We start from the raw sequence: 27,095 nt of genomic DNA, 5'->3' as shown, positions 1-27,095 counted from the left end.
TGAATGCAAAGTGCTAGGATTTGGGCGGTGCAGGAGAGGGAAAACAATCTGCAAACCAAGTCAAATGCTTAATGATGGGACAACTGAACAGCAAAATGGCATAGTAAGCGAAGGCTTGTGGTTCTCATTTACGAATTCCTTTCAAGCATTGTTAACTATTCGCAAACTTGTGTAACACGTCAAGAAACAATTATGAGGAAAATTGATCGATTTTATATAGCCTTTGCGGTGAATGGAAGAGGAGCTTTATAATGTATGAATGCCACAACAATCCGTTCTCCCTCGCTTTCTATCAAATTATTTATCATCCGAATGTGCTTTTTATAATATTTGACTTTTAACAATAAAAGCAAATATTTCAACGAGGTTTTATTAATTTATTCCGTGGCATATGTTTGCCGGGTTTTCTGGTTATTTTCACCTCTTTGTTCGATGCGTTGGCATTTTTCATATTTTGCCACTTGACCGATTGAGGGGCCTGTGGAGGGGGCAAAGAGTGCATGAATATGTTATGATGATGGCGATGATGGTTGCTCATTTTGTATGAGTTGCGAATTCCGTTTCCAGCTATTTATGTAGCTTAAAGGCAAAAAAAATAATTGTGGCAAACAATATATCAATCAAGAATTTAATACTCAAAAAGACAGTGAATTCTCAAAATGGAGAAGTAGTCAACTTCTCTGGCTTTAACTGTATTGAAAAACATTTCAATATTGATGATGTCGAATTGTTGAAATATTTTGAACTTTTACGTGAAAGATAAAATGAAACCAATTAGTAATTAGTCTGCAAGTATTTGTGCTACTTTTTCCCTTTCTTTAAGTATAAAACCAAAAGAAGATACAATCTTGAGAGAATCCTAATTAGGAAGGAGTTGCCACATGCCACACGCCTGTTGAACAGATATATAATGAGTCTTAATGATGATGATGATCCTTAGTTCAATGTCATAGTTGGGCACACTATGATATTATCATAGTTTCGATTAATTGATGAGATGGCTAGAAGCTCTCTAGCTTTGTTGCAACCTAGTTTTTGAAGGCTGTTGGTTTTGTTTTATGTCGTGACTAAATCGCATATATTTTGGGTTGGGTTTATTTTCGTGGCAAAATTACTGGCAAGTTCAATCATCATTATCTTCATCAGATCAAAAATTAGCGCAAATGTCAGTTAATTAAAATTGTAAATTTTGAACTTTTCATTAATACGCAAGAACTGCAATTTCTTCCTTCAAGCAAAAGAAAATTTGTTCTCCAAGTTTTAGGATTTAAGTTGGGGGAAATGGCAATCAGACACGCCATATGAAAAGAGAAACCAAATGGAAAGCTAATTCTTTCCTTCGATGCTATAAATAACTGTGCATAGAGAGAGAGTATTGTAACATTTGCAGCAAGTCAAGTGGAGTCAGCGAGCAAATTGAGTTCAACAAATTGCACCTGTTAATTTTCTTGTTGCAGTTGGCAGTTGGCGATGCCACGCCTAGCCAACAAGTGTTGGCTAATTACGTCAGCGACCCTCGATGCCTTCGAGCAGCTGCTTGGAAGTGCATTTGAGCATGCAAGAAAGCATAGAGAGTGGCACGTCCTTCATTTCTCCTTTGTGCTCGCCATTTTGTGTTTACTTGACCGGAAACGGAAGGCGCAACAGCGCAGCACAACAAGAAGGAGCCAGAGATGTGGATGGAGACGGAGTCTGAGGCAGTGGCAAGCCCAAAGGCCACCAAGGGGGTAGAGTGAAACGAAGCCGTAGTAGTCGATGCAAACCAATTTGAAAGCCAAAATGTTTGCCATTTCCATTAACCAAGAAGCAAGAGCAAAATCTAAACTTTGCTTTGGGGCTTGTTTATGCTTTGGCTTTGACTACTCATTGCGATACCCCCCACACCCCCTGACAGTAGTTAGCACTTTTCTTAATGGGTCAACTGGAACAGCAAGACGAAGAGATTTCAAAGAATTTCGGGCGTTTGTTTCGTTTTTCCTTTTTTCCTTTGCGCAGACCAGATAGAGGGAGACAGAACTAAACAAACTAAATAAAAATAGCGCAGAAAGTTGCATAAATCAATTTCACTGATGCAGAAAACATTTTATTGCTTTGTTTTTGTTTTCGGTTTTCGCCTTTCGCAAACTTGCAACGGAAGCACCAACAACAAAATGGAAATCGAATGGAAATGGAAATGAAAATTGCAATGCCCTCAAGGCAAAGTGCTAAAAAAACTAAAAACTTGAAATGAAAAAGTTTAGTGGAAAAAAGAATTTGGGTTTCTAACTAGAACACAAATATTACTTCAGGTGGGAGCTACGGATTTATCGGGTCACAGCAAAGTCACGCCCAGATAAAGGCCTTTAGGCCTAAAGTCCTTCCAACTTGGATCATTGGGGTAAACAAATAAATAGTACTCACCTCATCCTTGCCCTTGACGAGACACATCTTGGTATCATCCTCTGGCGATGTCCAGATCAGACGTTGCTGCTCTGCGAGATCGTGTATGCTTAAATTAAATACGGTATTTCTGCAATGGAAAACAAGAACAAGAGAAGGAAATGATAATAACGAGACTGATAACGTTTAAAATAGTTTAATGGGAATTGGAACGCTTGTTTGGATTTGGTTATTTTATTGTTTTTGCGTTGGCATTCCAACAGCTTGTGATTTTCTTAATTAAAAAATTAATTAAAATTCATTTAACCTTTGAACCTCAATCATCGTCCCTTGGTCCGTTGCTGGGTTACTTTGCTTTTAACCTCTTTCTGCTGCAGCGCTCATTGTGAAATTTATGCCAAAAATTCCAAAATTTCTCGTTAATAAAATTTTGCACACCCAAAATGAAGTGGAACTAAGGACTGGGTATGTGGGGCTGGGGCTGTGGTGGGCGTGCCATGGCCTGGCTTGTGAGGTGAACAGAAATTTCATAAAATCAACTCATTGATTATTGAAACCACAACTACATACGTGTGGCCATGTGTGTGTGATTGTGATTGTGAGTGTGTGTGTGTGTGTATGTATGCACTTTGGTCGAACATTTTATGGTTGCCGTGTCAGGCAGAAGAGAAGGCTAAATGAGGCAACCTTATCGAAACTTCCGACATTTTTGGTTGAACGCAGCAAAGAGAGCGGAAAATTTAAAATAAATATATGTATGTACGTATGCACACAAACAAAAACACACACACACACATAGTCATGTCTATATACATATACCGTTTATGTATATGTGTTCTTATATAAGTTGACTTTGCATAGAGCATGCCAAATTGGTTTGGGGGAGGGCAAAGCAATGATGCGGTTGGTATAAGTGGAGAAACATTCTCCAATCCCCCCGCTGGGAAACATGCAACCATTTGTGCTTTTGCGGTTAATATAGTTGGAATAGTCTTTTTTCTTTTCATTATTCAACATTTCCTTATCAATTAACCTGCTTAGTGAGACAAATTTGACATGATTCTAATAAATATCTTATATTACTGGGCAGAAAACTATTTCCTGGTTTTCACCAGATATGCAACTTATTTGAAACCAATCAAACATAAGGGCTGAGAACAAAAGGTAAACTTTTTAATTTAAAGACTTACTTTCCGTTTTAATAGTCTTGCAAACGGTAAAATCGGTCAGATGTAAGGAGAAAATTGAATAGCATTCACAGTCGATAAAGCCATGTCCTTGCGACAGTTAATCACTATAACATACTCATAGCTGACAAAGAAAAATTCGTTAAAAAACCAACTGAAAAAAGTTTTATCGTGTCTTGTTTTACCAATTTTACCATATCATATAACTTTAACAGAAACGATTGAAAAACTAGACTCTTATGACTAAAATATTGTGATGTCATTAAGGTGACTTATAAAGAAATTTTATGGTGGGCGAGTTATTAGTAGTTGATTTTCTAGTTTGTTTGGATCCATCTCTAGCCGAGTATCATGTCTTTGGATGTTCTTAATGAAACGTTCCCTCACTTTGTTTTCTTTCAAGATCCTTGTGGTAAATCTAACGACTCACAAGCCAACATTCCAACATTTGTTTTAGCGTGAAGAGATCAAGCCACGTAGTCATTAGCTAGTTTCTACGTCAACTTACTTCATTATTTTACTAATCAGAATTCATATTCATTGTTGATAAACAATGCAATTGTGTCATATTTCGGTTGATTTGAGTCCCATATCCTTGTGGACTTCGCGCGTAGTTTCAAAAAGTGTTAACCGAAAAAAAACACGAATCGCATATTTTCAAATTTGTTAGGCAGTCGTATGAACAATTCGGATTGCGTTGGGAAAGCGGAAAACAGAAATACTATGTATGTTTTGTGGACCCTATCTGAGTTCGAGACCATTACCATTATGTAAGCCCTGTGGAGGCTGCTATTGTTTGGCAATTATGCAGCGCGTTTTAATTATGACAACGGCACAAGGCAACTTCAAACGAACGTGCAACGGGCCGCCAACAAGAACAATTCCGTTGGTGACTCTGCAGATTGCAGTTTGGTTCAGTTTGCGTTCAGAGCTGTCTGCTGCTCCTGTCAGCAACTCAGCAACCTGTGTATAAATATAAAATGTGCTGAACGAAATTAGCATACGAAAGGTGCCGAGAGGACCAAAAAGGATGAGGGCAGCAACAGTCAAGCCAACATGGCGGATGTTGCAACTGAAACCCCAAATAAATTAAGAGCAAAGTAAAATTAAAAATACCCTAGCACATTCCCCGGAATCGAGTGGAATCCTTATCTGTTAAACTGAGAGCATCAAGCCTATACTATAAATGAAATGACTAACTATTTAGTTGCACCTTTTTACAAAAAACTAATGAAAGTTCTATATAAAGACTATAGTCTGTAATCATTTATATTTCTAAATAATGGAGCCAAGATGATAGTTTGAATCGATGTTTCTAGTTGTTAACTTGTCTGCTTTTTAAAGAGCATTACAAGAGGAAATGCTCCTTGTAGGTTGTTGGCTTCGGGACAGGTACACACCCACGCACACACACACACACACACACAGACAAATAGCGCGGTAAACAAACACATAAACACTTTAACGCACTGCTTAGCACACATAGTAGACGCATACTAAGGCAATGATATTTACACGCTTGCGAAAATGTCCTGGAAAAGCAAAAGCGGCTACAACGCAGGGGAGGCATGAAGGAGAGATGAGAATAACGGCGGAGCACTGATGGAGGGGCAAAACGCAAAAGGGAGGGGAGTAGAGCAACTTTATGGAACGCATTTGGCGTAAAAACCGCGCTCATAAATATTTTCCACACGGCGGAGTGTGTTAGTTGTTGTTGTTGCAGTTGCAAGTGGTGAATGCAACGATTACGAAAGGATTTTCAGTACTTTGCGCCCGCTGTGAGTGTGTGTGTGTGCGTGTGTGTAGGTGTGTAGGTGTGTATGTGTGTGTGTAGCGTCATTTTATTTGTATCTGTGCAACTGAAAAACGCAGTTGTTGGGCCATTTTGAAAACGTTCAAGATTATGTTTCCTTTATTTTTTATACCCTTGCAAAAAGGGTATATTAATTTTGGTCAGAAGTGTGCAACGCATAGAAGGAAGCATCTCCGACCATATAAAGTATATATATTCTTGATCAGCACGACGAGACGAGTTCAAATAGCCATGTCCGTCCGTCCGTCCGTCCGTCCGTCCGTCCGTCCGTCCGTCCGTCCGTCCGTCCGTCTGGATCAACGCAAACTCCTCCTAGACCGTAAGAGCTACAGAGCTGAAATTTTGCATGTAGGCTTGTATATACTGCAGGCGTTGTATATCTCGGATTCAGCCGGATCGGATCACTATATCATATAGCTCCCATACAAATGACAAAGTCACGAACAGTGACTTTTCTTAATAACTTCGGTATTTTCTGAGCTATTATCGTGAAATTTAATATTGGTGAGTTAATTACACATATAAACGACTATGCCAAATTTGATCAAGATCGGGTGACTATATCATATAGCTCCCATAGGAACGATCTTTCGAAAACAGTGACTTTTGTCAATAACTTCGTTACTTTTGACGCAATTGTCATAAAAATTTATATTTCTCAGTTTAGCATACCTATTAATGACTGTGCCAAATTTGATTAAGATCGGGCGACTATATCATATAGCTCCCATAGGAACAATCGGTGGTGAACAGTGACTTTGATCAATAACTTCGTTATTTTCTAAGCCGTTCTTTCGCAAGCATTAGACCTTTTACACAAAAAACTTGCAAGGGTATACAAACTTTGACGGGGTCAAAGTTAGCCCCGGCCCTCTGGTTTTTTGTTGCTTTTTATTTGTGTGTTTATTTATTTTTTTCAAGGATATATATATTTTTAATAAGAAGTGTTTAAAAAACAAATGGTAAACTACAACTAAGCGGCTTATGTTTTAAATAAACATTTAAGCCATTTTGTTGCCCCTTTTTATTGTAGGGGCATTGCATTGAGCTTTAAATATTTAACACAGAATATACACACACACATCCGTATCTGTGTATGGGTGACTGTGGGTGCAATAACTAGGCAAATCAGACGAAAACCGAACACGCAGTTTGAAATATTTGCGGTTTTCCTGGAGTCCTCAAAATCGATGGCGGTTACTCTCGTCCAAGCTACATTCATGAATAAATCGACGGAACGCAGTCGCAGAAATGTCGAAACTATTCCGAATGACATTTGGTTGGCATTTATGTATTTCAGCCAATAAATGTAGTATAATTTATACTTTTTGCCAATGTTGCATTTTTAAGCCTTTAAGCCGAATTCTTTTTGGTATTGGATTTTAAAAGGGCATCTAATTAAGTAATTTCAGGGAAATGAATAATTGATTTAAGGGAAAGTACTCTACATAAAGCAGTAAATGGAAAACTCAAATATTCAAAGGAATCTTTGACCCTATTCCCCTATTCATTGACCAGATTTGGAACTCTTTGAAATGTAATCAAACCTAAAGAACTACCCCAATCGGGATAAGATTTTAAACTTCTTTCTTAATGAAAAGATTTTACCAAATGACTTAAAGACATTTGAACAATTTCGACTCCTATTGAGCATATTAGTGTAAACAATATCGCTTCTCCTGATGGGTTTTTCTCGAATTGACATTCTAATTATTGTTATTACTAAAATATTCAATTAGAGCTACGTATTTGAATGCTTTTTCGTTGTGGACGTAGACTCTTGGTTTCGTTTCTGAATAATTTAAACACATTTAATAAGAAGTCATTTCTTTGTTATGACTGAAATCGGTCTCCTCTCTCACAGCTTCCTTTCACTCTGAAAAAGGCAAGACCCGCAGGCAGTGGACCCTTTTCAAATATCAACCGAGTAACAACCACCAGAAAAACAAAAGACACATGCACATAAATAACAGTATTGTGGTCGAAAAGCTTTCAAAAAGCGTTGGGAAATTGCAGCACGAAACGAAAATAAAAAGCAAAGGTCGACAGTGAGAGTGAGAAGGCGAGATATAATAGATTGAAAAGGATACATAAGGAAAGAGAATGAAATTCTTGTCGCCATGGCCGCCATTTTGTGGTTTGACCCACAAAAGTATCAAGTAGACAAAACACAACAACAACAGCAACACAAGAAGAAGCCCTGTGGCACAAGTCTAGACCCAAAAGAATAGCAGACCAAAGAAGAAGATGCAAATCACTCATACGCAGCGCTGTCGGCATACTCCCGCTCCGCTAGTCCCTTGATCTCAAATAACCTTGATTGTCAAGCCACGCCGAAGCAGTCCAAAAAGAAAACAGTGTATCGTCCTGTTAAGGGTATCATAAATTTTGTCAGATGTATGTAACGCCGAGATGAAAGCGTGACCACAGGAAGTCATGTAATTATTTTTTTGATCCACCTATGACTGTCTCCAATCGGACAACTTGAAATAATTATTTTCGAAGGAAAAAACATGTTGTTAACTGTCTGGGGAAGTAGTAAGCAACATATAACTTTACGTATACATTTGGATTAAAAAACAGAAAAAGAGTTTGCAATATAATTTGTGCAGTCAAGAGCTGCAAGGGTATATAGACTTCGGCTTAACCGACTTCAGCTTTCCTTCTTTATAATATTTTTTCGCATTTTCCGCTTTTGTGATTTCTTTTGATAGCCAACGCATCTAGTCCATCACATTACAGGACCCATCCCATCATAATCACCGCTTTATAATCTTCATTATTGTTATCTCAGTTATCATCAATATTGATAATTCAATTCCTCGGCTTGTTTTTCAGCGCCTAATAAATCATGAAAAATATACATTTTTTTCTATTTTTTCTGCAGTGCGTAATGAGCATTTTCAACGCACAATCTGATTAATTTGCTGTCAGTCTTGTTCTTTTTTTTTCATCGCCTGTCCCATTAAATAACGCTGAGGCGAGAAACCAAATCAGCATCATTCGCAATTCGAATTTAAACTACGATTTGCACTCAAATTTATTCAAGTCCTAGTCCTAAAGTGGGTCGAGCAACTCGCGATACTGTTAATAAATGTATGCAATCTCTTCAATACATTCGCAGTCAGACAAGTCTTCGAGCCACACGATCAACTCACTTGTGATACAGAACTGTCATCTCGATCTGCTGTGTCGTGGATGTCCTAAACGGAATCGTTGGCATTTAGCTAGCCAGTGGAGATTGCTCACAGAAACTCACGAGAACTTGCTAAACCTACTAGACCGCCTAGATAGACACCTTGGAGATTATCTACTGAACTCGCTAACGCGGTAACCCAGATACGATATCCATCAGTTAAGCTAAATTTTGTTGGTACATTCGACTTAAATGTAGAAACAAAATCATTTGTATTGGGGTAAAGTATTAAGTATCGGTATCGGAGTATTAGAGCTATTAGACTCCGAATACTCCAAATTCGAATTGCGAGAGCGAATATATGTATTTGTCTGGTAAAAATCAAAATTCAAGATTTCTGTCGATAGATTTAATCCTTCGTACTGCGTCACTGACAAGTCAAAAATTATTGAAGCGCAGCAGGAGCTCCTCCTTCAAAGCCCAACTGAGCCTTTGTCATTTTTCATTGCTTATTTGATTTTTCTAGGGCTTACGGAGCCAATTGCAGAATTTGAGTTTTTGTTGTGAATGGATGCATCGAATTGACGGTTTGAATTTCAACTTTCCTCTCTGTCTGTCTCTGTCTGGGAAAATGTCGAAACTGTCAAATGCCAAAAACGAAAATGTGAATTGCCTGTAGAGTTGCACGGGAAGCAGGACGTCCTAGCCAGGTGGCATTTGATTTTACCTGCAGGTCATGTGTCTCCGTCTCACATGCTGTTTGTTGCTGGCTGCATGGCAGGGCAGGTCTGCTCTGGAGTCTCGGCCTTCAACATGACAAAGCGAATAGCATTTCATCAATGGAGCCGAGAAGGACAGAGCAGGGTCGAGCCACACATTCAAGTAAGCTTGATTAAAGCCTTCCCCAATTGCAAACCTATTACGACTACACGCCCAGAAGTCAACTGCAATACATAAAATATTCGTCACAGTCATTTCCAATTTGTCAAATGGATTGAATGTAGCTTTAATACATATTTAAAGTAATGTTATGTCTGCGAAATGCACTTTGTCTAATTATATATGATCCGTAAAAACAATGAAGAGTAAAATCTTCCAGGCCATGTTTTGCTTTGAAATATGAAAATTAATGACTAGTCAAAAAGTTTTCTATCCTGGGCCGAAGTTTAACACATCAAGTAATTGCTGAAATCTCTCACATAAGGACTCATAGCCAATAGAAAACTCAAATTTCAATAGAAAATAATTTTCTACACATTTCTGTTTATCTGATTTCACTTTTCGGAAAATTCTAGAGCGGTAAACAATGCAAGGAAAATGGCTTCAGGGCACTCTACATTGTTAGCAACTCAATGGAAAACCTTCGTGAGTTATCTGTGCCAGTTGGCGAACAATTCAATCTGCAATCTTCCATTAAACACATTGAAGAAAAAACCGCGCGCTTCAGTCGTGATGAAATTGCCATGAAATCCGTTTTGTAAGACATAAACAAATGCAGCAAAAAAACGCATGCCACATTGCCTGAAATTAGCAAAGAATTGTTGTGCACACACAGACACCCAGATACCCACAACCACACCCACATCCACACTTATTCGTTGACGGTGAATGAATGCATCGTGAAAACGAGCGCAAACGGAAATGAATTTGCGGTGCAAAAATGATTGTTGCGCGGTTGCACAAAAGCTTGCCCCATCACTTTCAACATACCACAAGAAAACCGGAATAAAAGATGGCCACAAGTTAAAAGAAGAAATGAAAGGAGTAGAGCCATCTGGTAGAACTGACAAAGGGAAATTGCAAGCGAAAATTTAACACCCAAAACTGTGAAGAGAAAATAGTCGACGAATTCGGCGAAATCTTGTTATTTGGAAATGATATGTGAAATCGAAAGGCATTATTTGGTTTTGAAAAGCTCTATGAGCGATATAGACTTGGATAATAGTCGAAAAGATCAAAGAAGTTCATAGCTCTTGCTCCACTGTGCAGGATGCGCACGAACCATACGTTGAAGGAGACACTAAGAGCCAACAGATAGGCCGACATACAAAAACACAAATACATCTGAATACACACACACACACACACACACACTTACAAACATTCATATATACAATAGAACACATGGTTAAAACGAAAGCAAAATGCCACTCGGCACCGTTAGACATTCGACGCTGAAATGGTTTTCTTTCTTTCAGTTGAGTTCCGCCATTTTGGTTCTTTTTCGTTTAGCAATTTTATTTCCTCCTTTGTCGCTATTCCATTCGATTGCCAACCTGATGCGGTGACAGCAGCGAATGGAATATTGCGATGCCAGCGACATTTTGCACATATTTTCCATCTTAATGTGTTAACCCAATTTTCGTGTCGAGCGCTTAGTACTGCGCTCGGTTTGTACAGGATTGGATTGGATTGGATTGGATGGAATGGGGTTGCTTTTGGTGGATTGGATGCCGACAACGATCAATGAGACAAGCTATACACAATTTGCCGCCAAATTACGAGTATAACGTCCGTCCATTCGAATTAACGAACCTTGACAAAATTTCGAGAAGAAGCATGCAATTTAGATTGAGTCAGACAACCACTCTCACACGTTAATTTGCATAAGTGACACTTGCCCGGGAGCAAAAATAGATAAAAACTTGGCTTTTTAATGCGTTTCTTCCCACAGTGACAGACAATTAGACAGAATTTAGACAGAGACGTTCTACTGACAGACAGCTGAAATGTCAAACGAGTGCACTAAGAATAATTCTTATCAATAGTCAATAAAAGTATTTTGTCATAATTGTTTAGAATATATGTATCGGTTAATAAAATAAATCTGGGGATTAGGTGCTAGGGAGGTAACTTTGGTTACTAATTTAAACAAATTCTTTTTGACATACTATTAGTTTGAGAGTGAAAGAGGAAATGGAGGCGCACGTTTTCGTTTATATGTATATCGCACATTGTCCGTGACGTTTCACATGCAAAACGCGTGTCACATTCGCATTTCCGGCTGTCATGCTAGTTTACCCCACACACTAAAAAAAAGGACCTGTTTCTCACACACACACAATCTACATACACGTGGCTTTGTCATGCCCTGCGAAAAGGTAATTTTTGTCAGAAGAGTCCAATTCATAGAAGAAAGCATTTGCGACTTCGTTTCGAATATCCTAGAGTTCTAAAATTTCATACATTTACTAATAGGTATGTCGGTTTTCATTCCAATCGAGCGACTATATCATTTAGCTACCTTGGGAACGATCAGGAAAAGGCAAAGGCAAATTCCATCAAATAGATAAAAAGTTTGAGAAGGGTATTCAAAATTCGGCGTGGCCCGCTGGTTTTATTTTTTGGCTTTCACAAACAGTTGCCGTTCGTTACTTTGGTTACTTTGACTCTTTTTTGGTCTGAGGTCAACGGGCATGGTGCCCGGGTACGTGGGGGGGAGTGCGTGCTTGTGTGTGTTTCTGTGCTCCTTTTGAAATGTGGAACTTGTTAAAAATCCATTAATCACGTAAGTGGCAACTCTGGCAACGACAACGTCGGCATACAAATGCGTTCATGCGTGCAAAAAGCTGAGAAGCTTTCCCCTCCAGCCCTCTCTCTCTCTCTCTCTCTCTCTCTTTCTCTCACTCTCTTCTACCATCCCACCTATCCTGAAGACGGAGCTTTCCTTTCTCTTCCTCTTCCTACACTATTATTTACACGCACTTCACTGACACAAACACAATTCAGTGTGAGTGCGAGTGTGTGCGAGGGTGCTCGCTTAATTTTTCTACTTTAGTGCGTTTGCATTTTGCTGCCTCATTATCTTCCTTTCACTTCCTGATTTCGAATGAAAATATTTACTAGAATAATTGCATACAATTTGAGAACAAAAGCTAATTTTGCAATGTTAACTTTTAATGGAATAAATAGATGATTTGAAAAAGACTCGATCTAATCTCGTAAACTTGAAAACAATTGAATAAAGACGCAGTGTTCTGATTAAATCGATGATTTCTAGTAGACTTGGAGCCAAATTTACAGCATTTCATTTAAGTAAAATGATTTCTTGGTCAACATGAAGGCATTTTCATTCCAATTAACCTTTTAGTAAAACTATGTCACTTTGTGGATTTCTTCATTTGGTAATGCTTTCAACTTTATCTTTAAACTTTTCGGGTTGACTCGAGAAAAGTGTTATAAATGTTTTCATTTGAAATTGCTGCAAGAAATGTTCGTGCACATGCCTTACTAATTGCTAAAACCAAACATTTTCCCTCGGCAGCGTCTTTTGCAAAATTTATTTTTGCACCATTTTTGCAAATTTTATGTGGCTGCAAAGCCGCAACACACGCACACACACACACACACACACACACACACACACACACACACACGCACACACACACGCACACTCTTTTTTTAGTGTGTGGCCAAAGTGGACTGCCAAGTCGTGTTAATATTAAATTACCAAAAACTATTTGCAATTTTCAAAAGTTTTCCACTGTCTGCTGCGTAGACTCGGTAGTCCTGGTTGGCGCTGTGTCTCGGCCCAGTTCGGTTGGTTTTTGCTTGGTTTCAATGTATGTGTTGACGTCTTGTCTTACAAGCTGCACGCATTTCACATTGGTAACAAATTCCAGCACTCTCCACTTGTACCCTGCCTTTGCATCATTCTCTCTCTCTCTCTCGAATACTCACACATACGCACACAAGTTTATTATGTCTGGCCTGGCATACGAAAAGTATGCAACATTTTAACACACACACACACACACACATTGTCTGGGTCGCAATCTTTTGTCTTCCTGCCACAATTCTTTAGACTCCTCCCCAATACCCAAACTCAAGTGAGTACGACTCCAACTTCAGATTTCGTCTTGAAGTCATCTTGAAAACTGGCTGCTTGAAAACTGAAAACTTGGAGCATCTTCTCTCATATCTTTTGGGCACCTGGTGCAAAGTTTTTCCCTTGTTTTTCTAGCCAGCGTTGCAAAATCAAAGTTAGCACGCATGTTGGTCCTGGCCTGTGTTTGCCCTCTTCAATCTTGGGCAAAAACTTTCGCATACATGAACACGAACTCGGAGTATCTTCTACTTAAATTAAATACAATGTGTGCGAAAAGTAAATTGAAGTTTGCTTTATGTGGATTTTTCGCTCGTTCTTAAGGGTTCCTTTTTGTTTTTTGTCTGCTCATAGTTTCGTTTTGAGCGAGTCTACAGGTACCTGCAAAAGTTGACATTTTGAAGCAAAGGATACAAAAAAGGCAGGTGGACTCGGTATGGTTTTGGTTAAAACTTGAACTTTAAACTGTTGCTTGCCCTGCCTGAAACTTACTTTGTCTGCTATCTTACTCACATGAGATGAATTTTACTCTTGTGTTGATCAGCCATTTATTGTTCACTAATCTATTAGAATCTTTTAGCAATGTTAAAATTTAAATTGTGGTATTGTATCGTTTTTTATTTCTCTGTCCTTTAAATCAGCCGGCAACAGACTCTTTCCTTTTGAGTTCAACCCAACCAAGAAGAATGTTGCACGAAAAATAGAGAAATGAAAAGGAAAAAGTAAGTCGACTAAAGTGAATGGGGTTGAGAGGCACTCGAGTGCCACGCCCACAAGATTGTTTTGTGGATGGCTTTTATTTTCAGTTTTAGGTTTCGTCGAGTCGATTCTCTTTCATCCTTTATACGCTTTAATAAAAACTCACCTAGCACCGATGAGCAGGCTATTGCCATCCTTGGTGACGAGCTTGAAGTGATCCACGACACTTTCGTTGCCCAGAAATTTTAGTATATCTTCAGGACCTGTAAAATAGAACAAACCGAAATATATAGTCAAGTAATTGTGTTTTCTATAAACTCTTTTCCCCTAAAAAGGCGTAGGGAGTTTTTGGGTAGGGGATAGTCAAAGCATGCAAATGCCTAATTAGGCAATTAGGCGGCGTTAAAGGCGACAAAAAGCATTTGAGAAGACGTCAAGGAAAACGTGGAAGAGTAAGAAGGGGCTAGGGAAAAGCGAAAGGCAGAAAATGCTAAAAATGGCGAAGCACAGGAAAACAATGCAGCTGTCGGCCAAAGCTCAGGAGTTGGGAATGGAGTTTGTGCAGTTGCTAGATATGCAAATGAGGACACTGAGTAGGTTTAGGCCAGGGGAATCCGAGGGGGCCTGAGCGGAAGACGAAGGAGGTTATGCGGGCAGCTGCACAAAGGATTGCCCGTTTAGTTGCAAAAACAACAACTGCAGCAACAGGGAAGTAAAGTTTTTGTCATTTGTTTACTTTAGTTATTCGCATTTACTTTTTGTTATCCTCGGCGAAAGCGCGGAGGCACAAGGAGGCACTGGTTGAATAAGGAAAACCAACCAAGCCACCGCTGATGGTTGTCACTTGCCACGAACTTAAAAGCCATGATAAACATGCTACGAGAGTCCACACTCTTTTTTAAGACGTTTACACATTAAACGGTAAGGGAAAACACATTACTTTAAGAATTTATCCCAAAACACTAAGCATATTTCAGGTGGAACTTTAAAAGATAACTATAAACGTTTCTAATTTAAAAGTATTACCTTGTAAAAGAAAAGTATATATACTAACAAGGTCTCACGAAAAAAGGACTTTAAGGACTTCATATTCACTATGAGTAAAATTGCGAATTTATTAAATTCCTTGGTCCCCAATGGACGAGCCCACCTCTCTGTTCATTAAGCATAATCCGCCATTTGATCAATGATATTGCAGTAAGCTGCTCATTCACTTTTTCTGGTACCGGCAAACCTTTCAACTTTGACTGCATGTGGTCAACCGCAAAGTGGCAAAAAATGGTGGAGCACGTTTTTTATTAGTGATAGAAAAGATTCTTCTCCCATCGCGGCGGACTCTGTTTGCCCATGTGTATACATCTGTGTATACAGCTCCACCTGCCACCGTATTGAAAGTGCATTTGGACTTTTCATTTCACCGGCATCATCTCACCCGCGAACTCGGAAAAAGTACAGAAAAACGCAACTCAAATTAATGGGCAGAAAAAACGTGGCTTTATGCGAGAAGCTTTACGTTGGAAGTGAAGAACAAGCCTTTTGTTTGTCTGACATTTAACGTGACACATGGGGACATGGGGACATGGGGACATGTGGGAGAAAGGAGCTAGTCTGATGATGGGAGGGGCCAGGACGAGATGCTGAGGGTGACGTGAAAGTTTCAACAGTCTGATGAAGCGACTGTTTTAATTTGGTGCTTTAATTAAAAACAACAAAGACTCTCTTTTGCCCAACAATAAAAACAGGAAATTTGTCAACAGTCGGGAAATGGCAATGCGAGAAATAACTACGAGAGGAAATTGAAAAAAATAATTGAAAAAAAAACAAAAAGAAATGGAGCAATGACAACAACGTGTCTCATTATCTGATAAAACAAAACTTTGTGGCTGTTTAACAAGGAAATGTCCAACTATGTATACATTATGGTTGATTGCCTTCATATAGCTAAACTGGATGACAACAGGATAAAGGTATTCTAAGGACAATCTATGCTATACTATTTGATGGGGAATTGAACTGGCTTTTAGCATATCGTCGTATAGGATACAAAAGTCGCCAATGAAACCTTTTCCTATTAAAATCCGCATACATTCAACAATTTTTCGGTTTGACTAACTTTTGTTTAATGCCACCGCGGGCGAGGCTTTTTGTCGACCCTGCGTAAAACTTCTCTAAGCCCAAAATTGTAAGCTAATATTTGCCTTACCTACAAACATACATACTCACATATATACATACATACATACTAGAAGAGCAAACAAAGAAACAAAAAGCAAAAATTGTTCACAACCGAAAATCTAATATTTACCTTGACTTTGCACAGAAAATGTAAACTGCAACTCAAAACGGCCAAGCGCGAAATGGCAGTGGAAATCGCCATCGCAATGGCTCTGGGCCGAAGCTGGAGCCTGTGCCAGGTCCAGGGCCAGGTCCCCGGTCCGCTTCCTATGTCCCCCTTGACAGCCATTTCCCTTACATATATTTGAACAAAAGCCAGAGGAGCCAGACGGGAGTAGCAGTTGAAAGGGAAGAGTAGTGGAGGCAGGGGAATACTCGTAAAAAAACACACACACACAGAACGCAAAGGAAAACTGACAGAGTCTATCACTTTAATCAACTGGACTCGACTGTGTCGACTCTGAAAATTATGCAAATTCAACGAAAATAACGTAAATTCTGACGTGCGAATCTACAAATGGTACTCTTCTCCTCCGGTTTGTATGTGACTTCTCTGCCCTGCTCTGGGGAATTTTGCACTGCGGTGACAACGTGTTCATGTTTGACTTAGTCTTCCATTTTGACCGCCTGGCGGCCTGCCAGCCAGCCATCCAGCCAACCAGCCAACCAGTCAGCCGGACGTACAGCCTCACTAGCTCAGGGAACGTGACAACGCAAGGAGTGGCCAACTTAATGGTCAACTTCCGACAAATGAAACGAATTTAAACCCTTGGAAGGGGGGATTTTCCCCTCCCACTTGTGGTGCGGCATTTCTTTACACAAATTGCAGTGAAAAAATAAGCCGATTATTAAATATTTCTTAATGAATTTCTCATTTTTCTTTGGTGAATTCTTGAACAAATTTACAAAATAATTCCACGCGTATTGTGCACACCAAAAATTTACACCTCCCTAGTGGCGCCCACAGTGCGGACGGAACCCAAACAAAAACCGGCAGGTAAGACTTAATGCAGCTTGAGATTTTCAGGGTGGAGCGTTGAATTCGGCGGACAAAATGAGTGAAAGACGGACTGAGAAAGTATCTGCATATTAAATATTCAAAAGCTTTATAAATGCAAGACAAATGTTGCTCGTTTTTGCTCTTAGAAATGGGAAAGACGGGAAACTGTTGAGTCTGTAAATAATACAAACCTCCGGAAGATGAGATGCACCTGCGAAGAGTTGATAAAAGGCAGCAGAACAAAAAACTTTAAATGCATTTTTCCTGCATTTCAGACAAGGCAACCTGTATTCCCTCTTTAGAAACTAACCACACCCATCTACAAAGTAAATTCAAACTATTAACCTCTGTAAATATTTCTGTTTGTAGAACAAAAGTTAATTATAAAGTATTACAAAAAATTGGTTTAGTAAAATTAAAAGGATTGGATAACTTTTGTGGAACTTGTAGCAAGTTTTTGACATCTCAAAAACAATGACACGAAGTCCCATGTTATTTCAGCTTATTTCAGTCTGAAATTGATGTTTTTACGGATAGCCCATCTGGATGCGTGGTCATTTAAAATCCCTGGCACACACAAAGAAGACGCGGCATCTCATAAAAATTATATGGTCGAGAGAAAAAGACCCAGGGCAAAAAAACAAAAATGGAAAAGAAGTTGGAAAAACGGCTTCACATGCCGGAAAACAAAATGCAGCGATGCGTGAAAAACATTCCACGACTTTTGCGACGCCGCCAATTCAGGAAGCTGTCCACCACCGGCCGATGTTCAATGGGAAAAAATTCCCAGTCGAGATTTGCATTTAATTGAAATGAACGTAGTGGCCAGTATCGGACACACACACACACACACACACACACACACACACACAAACGTTACCAATATACAAAGGCTCAGAGGAAAAAGAGCGAAAGGCAAATAGCATGAACCAAAAAGGGAAAAATCATTGGGCCGATGTGAAATCAGAAGACTGACTCCCATTCGTAGACTATGCCAGGTCAGTCTCTCTGGTTGGCATTTGGTCTTATCTCCATTTCATTCTTTTTCTCACTCTCTCCCTCTAGTTTATCCCACAAAGCGGTAGAACTCCTTACTTGATTGGTTTTGTTGGTTATTCTGTGATCAGAGAGAATTTTGTCTAATCCACTTTATATGAAATTCTGTTTCATGGAAGTTGCCAGTTTAATTCTCAACTCTCGCTTGATGGAGTTTCCAAGAAATGGGGACGTGTCTAATTATTAGCATGAAACCAGTGTTGGAAAATTCAAAACCTTTACTTAGGGTTGATCAATAACGGAAAAACTGGCTACTGATGATATATAATGACATTCAAATTGATTGAATTATTTTCTTTAAAATCGCTTAGACGATAATTTGATTTTTTAAATTTCTTCTGGTGATTTTATTCAAATGATAATCCTCTACTGAATCGAACTCGAATCATTATAAACCCCATTACACTTTTTTAGCGCCCATTCCAAATCATTGATCCAATCATTATTTTGATGGCAATCCCTTTCACCCCCAAAATTATATTTGTTTGTTATTGTAATGCAAACAATTCGGATAAATCAAATTTATTTGCATTGTATTCTGAAATGACCCTCCGGGCAAGGACACGCCCACGGGCCTAGGCAGGAAAATGGCCAAGGATATATTTATATATTGAGATGAAAGCATCATTAATATTTGAAATTGTTGCCAATTAAATTAAATTCATTCACAACTCGTGCATTACAATTTGATTGGTTTGGTCCAAAATAAATGGCTAAAAATATTTCGTAACCTTTTCAAAATGCCTTTAAGAAATGGTGATCTGAATCTCCAACCGATTTCGGAGGAACTTAACTGGCCAGAATCTGTCACAACGTGCCAATTTGTTGTAAGTGGAAAACTGAGAAACATTTTCACTGCGTGCTTCGGACAAAATGAAATTAATCGACAAACGTTAAAGGAAATCCATAAAAGCCTTTAAATTCACTTACGCTGGAAAGAGAAGAAGGGTGAGCGGGAGAAGAAGAAGATGGGGCTAGGTTCGTCTTCTGTTTGGTACGCATGTCCTGCGGTGGCCACGAAATGAGACAGGATATGAACTACATGCCATTTATGTAGCAATTAAGACAACTTACGCCAAGTGGAAATGCAAACGCATCAGTACAAGGACCAAGGACCAGAAAGAACACTCACACACTCTCGTGCTCGTTCTCTCTTTCCCTCTCTCGTATTTTATGCAGTTTTAATTATTATTGTATTATTTTGCATTTATTTACGCATGTCGCGCTTTCGAGCCCGGCCTTTGTGTATTGGCCGTAAAGCATCTCTCCGCCACAATGATTCAGATGATGATGATGATAATGATGATGATGATAATGGGAAACTTCTGTCAGAGTTCGGGGTTCTTTTAATGACAACAAATTGTCACAACCAATTGCCAGGTGTTTTATTAAAGGACCCAAAATAAAAGTTCAAGTAATGTATTTTATATGGGAAATCGAGTTATTAAAGAGATTGCAGTGTAATTTAAATTGGATACAATGCACTTAACCTTACTTCGAATCAGAGACACATTTACAGCACAAACTGACTTTTGGTCGTTAAGTGCAATTGGATTACGATGGTGTGATCTCATCATATACAGATAAATTAAATACTTTACTTATGTTTTATTGGTTTATAGAGGCTTCTATAAATTCAAATCTATTGGAATGAAACAGGCTAAGTTCCAGATGAAACAAAATAAATTGAGGACCCAATGAGAACGATTGTGAGAGTCCTGATCCAAAGGCTATGTCTATGACTAAGTCTTAGTGAAGTTAAAAATACTTTTTTCTTACACTTAAACGAATAAAGTAAACTTTATTCGTTTTCATCATTAGAAAATTTGAATGATTCTTGTTGTCTCTGTGCAAGTAGGAATAAATGTGATTCCGTGCTTATGTCTGTATATATATGTGAATACATCTGTATGCCAACAAAGCATTGTCTGGGCACAGCTCGGCTGTATGCTTACTCGCATAATCCTGGTTTGACTCTGCAACACTGTAAGAGCAGTAAAAGCAGCCTGGTAACATGACGGAGATAAGATGCTTTACATGTGCCTAAACAAACAGAGGAAGAAGGCAAGTGACAGGTGGCGGGATGCGGGAGGCGAAGGTTGTCAAATGCAGAGGCAGCTCCGCACAGCCCACATCCATTTACAACTGGGCCAGAGGTGCGCACTAAGTGAAGGCATGCTCGAATGAATCGCAAACATGGCCCAAAGATGGCATCAGCAGAGACGTGCGGCAATGGTGAGACTCAGGTGTGTATGCCAATCTGTGAGTGCATGGGTGTCCCTGTGTATACTAAACACACGCGTCACTTATTACTATGACAATGATATGTACGTCCCGCACAAATATGAGCACGAGCCAACAACAGTGTAATTGATCAATGCTGACTGGGGCACGCACACAATCAAACAATGACTTGCAGTGCCTTGTAAATTGGCTAAACTTTATGCGAGCAGGATGAAGGTCTACCCCAGGACCTCCAAAGCCTCCAGTACCTCCACCAGCGCAACATTCTCTCGTATTCCCTACACAAAATTTCAAATGTAGCGTCTTCCCACATACGTTATTAGTATGTGCGTATGGTCTGCACTTCACTGAAAGAATTCGGTTGGAGTACTCAATGTTCAATTTACACGGAACAAAAGGTTCACCTCTTTTGTCTAAAGTCATTCGCACATCGTGCTATCAGAAAACTTGGACGTTCTTTGACTCTTAGTTGGATGCGTTAATTATTTGAAAATTAAACAACCGTTTTATCCATTGATATGGACTTTACAAAGATCATGTTTGGCTATTTCCAGCATCCTTTTTGCAAAGTTTTTAAGACAATCTTCAAATATCTTAATTAGTCATTCGCTCATTTACTAGTTCTACATGATAGTCATTGCAAGTTTCTGACAGTGTAAGCACGTGCTAAAGTTTATGTATATTGCTTCCACAACTGATGATGACGACGTTGACGATGACGATGGCACTTTGTTCGTGTTTAATGATGCCGTTTGGATGTCAACCATATATAGATAGACAGAGAGAAAGAAAGAATGGGAGAGATAGACACACACGAACTCATTCCAGTGGCTCTTCTCAATCTTGACGGGGACTGGAGATTGGGCAAGATGGGATAGTCTCCCCGTATTCTGCTGCCCTTTACTGACATCATCATGTAGGTTATGTCGCTGCACGCTCGCTGGCTTTTCATCAACTCGCATCCAATGATTGCCATGTCATGGCATTCTCCTCTTGGCTGCTCCAATGACCCATAAAAGGGACGCCAGCCTAGGCTAGGATGCTAAAGCAGACTTTGCCAGCTTTTGTGGTTCACAGATCTGAAAGCGGGTCATGTCAAATCGAGCATTAGCTGAACATACCATAGATAAACATAGAAACGGACAGGTGCACGACAGAGGTGCATCGAAACGGGGGAGCAACCAAACTCGACATGATGTGTCAATCTTTTCAATGCATCTCCCGGCGAATTGAGATTATTCAACTTGCAAGCAAGAGTAAGTTTAAAATAGTTAAAATTAAAATATGCAAGTTTTTTTTACCTATTGACCCATAAAACAAGCAATTGAACAATTTGGATTAAACAAATTCCATTATTGATCAATTGAAATCGAACCTAACTTACTTAAAGTGATTACTTTACCAATTTCTACCACAAAGACACAAAGGGAATAAATGTTCGACACTTTTTTGTTTCAACCGAGCACATAAATTGTGGACCAGCAACTTTATGGAAGTGCCAAAGAAGATGATTATTAGATGCATAACATGTTATATTAATAAGTGTGGCCACTTTGCGGAAAGCTGATTAAGTAAGATCCTTGTTAGTCTATATCAATCATAAACAACATAAACGTTCAAGGGCTGATTTAATTCCTTAAGTTCTGTTTCTAAACATTAACATACCTTTTAAGAACAACAAAAGGCAGTTAAAAAGGTTTTTCTTTGTATGCACTGGTGAAAAAATACGAATGGCAGAAAGAGATAAAACATCGTAAAAGAAAAAAGATAAAAGCGCCGAAGGGCTCAGCCAAACAAAACGACATGCAAAAACAATCATGAACTTTTCCTCAGATGGCAGAGGTTGATATCAAGAACCCAAAAGGCTGCAAAGCCAAAAAGTGTAGACTACTTTTGTGCGGTTTACTTGAACTCAACTCGAGCATTTGGAATATCTTAAAAAATACGTGTTTTTAAAAAAAACAACTTCTACTTATCGCTAAAGTGAAATGTTTATCCAATGGAGGCAACTTGATAAGAAATGCCATAACATGCACAAACCTGAAACGAGAGAAAAAATATTGGAAATTAGACAAGGAAGTTTGCAATAATAATCTACATAAACATACATATGTATATGAATAAGTAAAGGTAAAGATTTCTACTGTATTTATAAGCGATGACTTCAAATCGTTGTCATTTCTATTGATTAGTTCTCAATTGGCACAGCCATTAGAACAAAATTGCAGAACCAACAAAAATATTTTCAATTGTTACTTTTTATAGACTGTGGCAAAAAAGGACCCGAAATTGGTTGCGAAATTGGTAAAAGAACACCAGGACACAAAAAACGCCAAAAAACTTCATCAAAAAGGAAAGAAAAAGGTTGTGCATATTGCCATTTTGGTTGGTCGCGCAGCTGCTTTGTTATCATGCTAGCAATTTATTTGCTAGTTGCAACAACAGCAATTGCAACTGCAACTGCAATGGTAACAGCATTTAAAGATGCCAATGAATGTGAAAAAATGGCAATAAAGAAAACTAAAATCGATGGAAATATTCGCTGTGGCATAAATTCACTTGTTTTCGAGAAGGGGACTGCACACAAAAAAGGAAGAGAGAGAGCACGGGAAATGCCTGCCTGTAACCCAGATTCGTTTTAGTTGAGAGGATTCAATATTTTTGTTTATGGTATTTTTTGCTCACATGTGTGTGGCAACATGCACAGGTGTGTGTGTGTGTGTGTCGTTTACATTTCACCGCAGCTGCAAATGGCGGAAAATGAGAGCAGTAAAAGCAAAGGAACCAACCAGAACAAAGGTAACGAACAACTAAAACGAGAAATATATATTTTTTACGCACTTTTTCCACCGCAAAATCCTACAGTACCAAATAATGGTACAAGAAGGTTGCAAAGGCGGTGGCAGCTATTATTCGCACGTTCTCGAATGCAGTTGGTAAACGAAGTTCTCTCACAATATTTAATGTTGTTCATGGTAACACATTGCAAAGGTTCTTTCTAATGGGTAAATGTTAATTCTTTCGTTGCAGAATAACTGAATGTCGACATCTTGTGCCTTTCGTGGTGCTCTTGCTGTATCCTGTCGTTATTGTTGCTATATATTTCGACTTGTTCCAAAAACACATGCGCATCGTTCCCCCTCAGGCAAATTTATTGAATTCGCACAGTGGCCAGGAAGGCAACTTAATTTTCGGGCAAAACTTTGTTACGGTTCGCCATGTGCTCAAAGGAGAGAGGCATCGTGAAAAATAAAATAAAAAGGACCCTCAGCAGACATTTTCAAGTGCCTTTGGGATGTGGAAGACAGCAGCAGCCAGAGCAACAACAACAAACAAAGAACCAACATTTAAAATTCAGCTTTTGCTAAATTTAGGGACTGAGGAGAACATTGTTGATATACATTTTATATGTTAAAAGAATCTGAAAAGCTAAATGGAATACTGTCGATCGAAAAACATCAGTTGATTATAACTATTCAATAATTGTACAAGACAAAAAATTCTTTTTTTTAAATTTATGCTAAAATTTTAAACAGATTTTTGCTACAAATGAAATTAATAAAAAGCGACTACAAACAAAACCAAAAATACAAAGAGAGACAATGCGAGTGAGATGGCAAATCAAAGTCAGCTGGGGAAACATTGTTTTAAAACAGGGGTAGGCACAAAGAGAGCCAGCTCAAACTGTCAATGTATGCGTGCGCTTGCTTGTGTACGTAAGCTGCTTTACACTGCGCGAATCGTATGTGAAGAAACGAATAAAAAAATTAAACTGCAAGTGAAAAATAATAATTCCGACCTAATTGTTGTTCAGAAACTCAACTATTTCCTTTACTTCTATATTGTTTGGATAACTTTTTATACGAAGGAGATCTTCTAAATAGCTATCAGTAAGACTATTTCGAATTGAATCTTTAATTAATTTCATTGTCGAAAATGTGGATTCGCTTATATTGTAATATACTTTTTACCCTATTGGGACAAAATATAAATAATGGCAAAATATTTTTGTTGTTGCCATGTAAGAAAGTGAAGCATTAATTTTTCTGCGTGTAGCTGCGTAACAAAGCGACATAGTACTGCTTTCGTCAAAAGTCTGTGCGACACTAGCTGTTTTTTTATGCACTCAACTTGTACTTCGTGCTCACATCGGCATGCACACAGACGGCCACACGAGCAATTGCCGAGCAAAAGTGCCCGCACGGGCTATGGGCGCCTACCTCTGTTTTAAAACAGGGCCCGGCACAAAGAGAGCGCTAAAAAAGTTTAGTTGTATGTGTGCACTTGCTTGTGTGCGTATGTTGCTTTACACTGCCCAAAATGAAACTTCATCAAATTCTGCCTCAAATCAAGAAAACGAGTGCAGCAAATAATCTAATGCAAGAAAAAGATAGAGAAAACAAAGCAGCGATCAATTTTTTCATGTGTGTTTTCTCAACAAAGCGACATAGATCTGCTTGCGTCGAAATGCTGAGGGAAACTAAAACCCACCCTCTTGCTCATGATAATTTTGTGTGAGGACTTCGGCAGCTGTTCGGTTACACGCATACGAGGTGCCGAACGTGTTCGTCCCCCGGGGGATATGAGTGCCGGGCTCTGTTTTAAAACAATGAAATGCCAAAGAGAAAAATTCATACGATGGCCACAATCGTGGGCAGGGGAGGGGAGGGGAGGGGAGAGAGCACCCCAAGCTGAGTTACAACTAAGCCAGCGAGGAGAAGGCAATAAAAGGCAAAAGTGGAATATGTGCTACAACGCTGAACAGATGCCAACGAACCACTGCACCCTGCACCCCTCACCCCCCTCACCATACAACCTAAAATCCCCTCTCCATGAAAGCCGGTTACACATTTCCCCTCATGCGAGCCCACTTGAAACTTTGGCGCTATTGTTACTCCCAAACATCCCCCCTCCTGTGGCAGGTCCCATCCCCTATCACACAGCTCCGCCCATGCGCTGTTACTATTATTTTTTCCCCAGCTAGTGCTTGTACTTTCCCTAGACTTTTTGTGTTTCGAGCTCAGTGAATCTTGGACCAGCTATGTTCTGCCACAGCTCTTAAAACGCAAAACAAAAAAAAACACACACACACACTTATTCTTTCATACCTACACACAGTTACATGTATGTATGTAACTATTGTGATCCAAAGGGCTGTAAAAAGTTTTAAAATATAATTGCCGCTCCTTTTGTTAACTCCATTAAATTTATCAAATGGGCAAAACTTTTTCATATTTCCCTTACACTTGGCAATTTTTTACATTTTTTTGTTGGGCCTTTTTTGCTGCATATGAGCTCTTATTGATTAATAGTTTTATTGTATTTATATTGAGCACGACCATTAATTTTGCATGTTAAATAAAAGAGCACTCAATTATGTGGGTCGAGCCGTGACCCGCCCATCTGGGGGAATCGAAGTGTATGCAATATTCATGAATTCCCTGCGTTTAACAATGAAAGCTTTTTGGTCAGTTGACAATTGTTGGCCATCGCATGGGCGTAGGTTTCAACCTTTCGAGGGGCGTTGCATTGAAGAGTATCATTATCAGTCAGTTAGTTCTATCTCTGATTTGTATGCCATTAAAACAGTTTTAAACGAGTTTTTAGATCAAACCCTTGGCCCTCCCGTAACGGCCCTTCTCTCTTCATTTACTGAAAAAAGCTTTAACAATTGTTTAACGAGGTCGTTACAGTCGATTTAAACAATAAGATTATAATGCTAAAACTAAACATAAGATCTTTGTTGCATTAATTGACTTTAGTTTTTGGCAGATAGTTTCCCAAGTTTTTTCTAATGACTAATCACGATGAAACTAATTTACCTATAATGTGCAATACATTTTGATTTGTCACCCGAAAGCGAAAACAAAATTCTAATCAGTAAGGCAAGCCGGGCACTAGATTAGTCAAAGGTCAGTTAAGTTGATTAGAAATTATATTTATGTTTTCAGTTTCGTTTCTTTCGTTTTTTCTTTTTTTAACTTATACCCCCAGCTAAACCCTCTAAAAATTGTCCCAAAGCTGTAAACAAAAAGTTTCACCATCATCGGGCCTCCTCATCATCATCATCATCATCATCATCGTCAGCGTTATCGTCGTCAACCTCACTGGAGCTTACCCAATGATGAGGCGTCAAAATGCCTTCAAGGCCCAAACCTGGATGGAATATTAAAAAAGCAACAAACAGGAATTGAAAAGAGAATCAACGGAAGGCAAACCAAAATAAAACTTGATGCTGATGAAGCTGGGTCAGAATGATGATAAAATTCTGCGATGCTGCTGGTGGTAAACCTTTTCATTTCATTTTCATAATTTTGCCATTTGGCAAATATCTCACGCATTTGCAATTATGTGCGGATTTCTCATTTCATTTACGTTTGGGAGGTCGGCGCCCGACGCCCGACGCCGAATCGTAGTTTGTTACATCTTAACTTTTCGTTTGTTGCACATTTATGCGCAACCGCATTTCAAAAGTAATAAATTCTGCAGCATTTGCCAAAGTTGCACAAAACACGGAAAGCGAAACAAAATATAATGCGAAGCAAACTTTGCTCATTTGCGGCCGTTGCATATTTTGATTT

The 27,095-nt window shown here is 39.0% G+C and overlaps 1 protein-coding gene across 1 annotated transcript in view; it reads right to left on the bottom strand.

Moving 5' to 3' along the window:
• LOC6646734 (semaphorin-1A) overlaps window positions 1–27,095 on the bottom strand; it is a 122,120-nt gene that overhangs the window by 35,072 nt on the left and 59,953 nt on the right. Inside the window, 2 exon segments of the mRNA XM_002069389.4 lie at window positions 2,401–2,509; window positions 14,206–14,302. Coding sequence (XP_002069425.2) covers window positions 2,401–2,509; window positions 14,206–14,302 — 206 coding nt within the window.

The sequence above is a fragment of the Drosophila willistoni genome (assembly GCF_018902025.1).
Source record: "Drosophila willistoni isolate 14030-0811.24 chromosome 2R unlocalized genomic scaffold, UCI_dwil_1.1 Seg167, whole genome shotgun sequence".
In the NCBI taxonomy this organism is placed as follows: Eukaryota; Metazoa; Arthropoda; class Insecta; order Diptera; family Drosophilidae; genus Drosophila; species Drosophila willistoni.
Note: the sequence above shows the minus strand (reverse complement) of the source record. Positions and strands in the feature narration are given on the sequence as shown.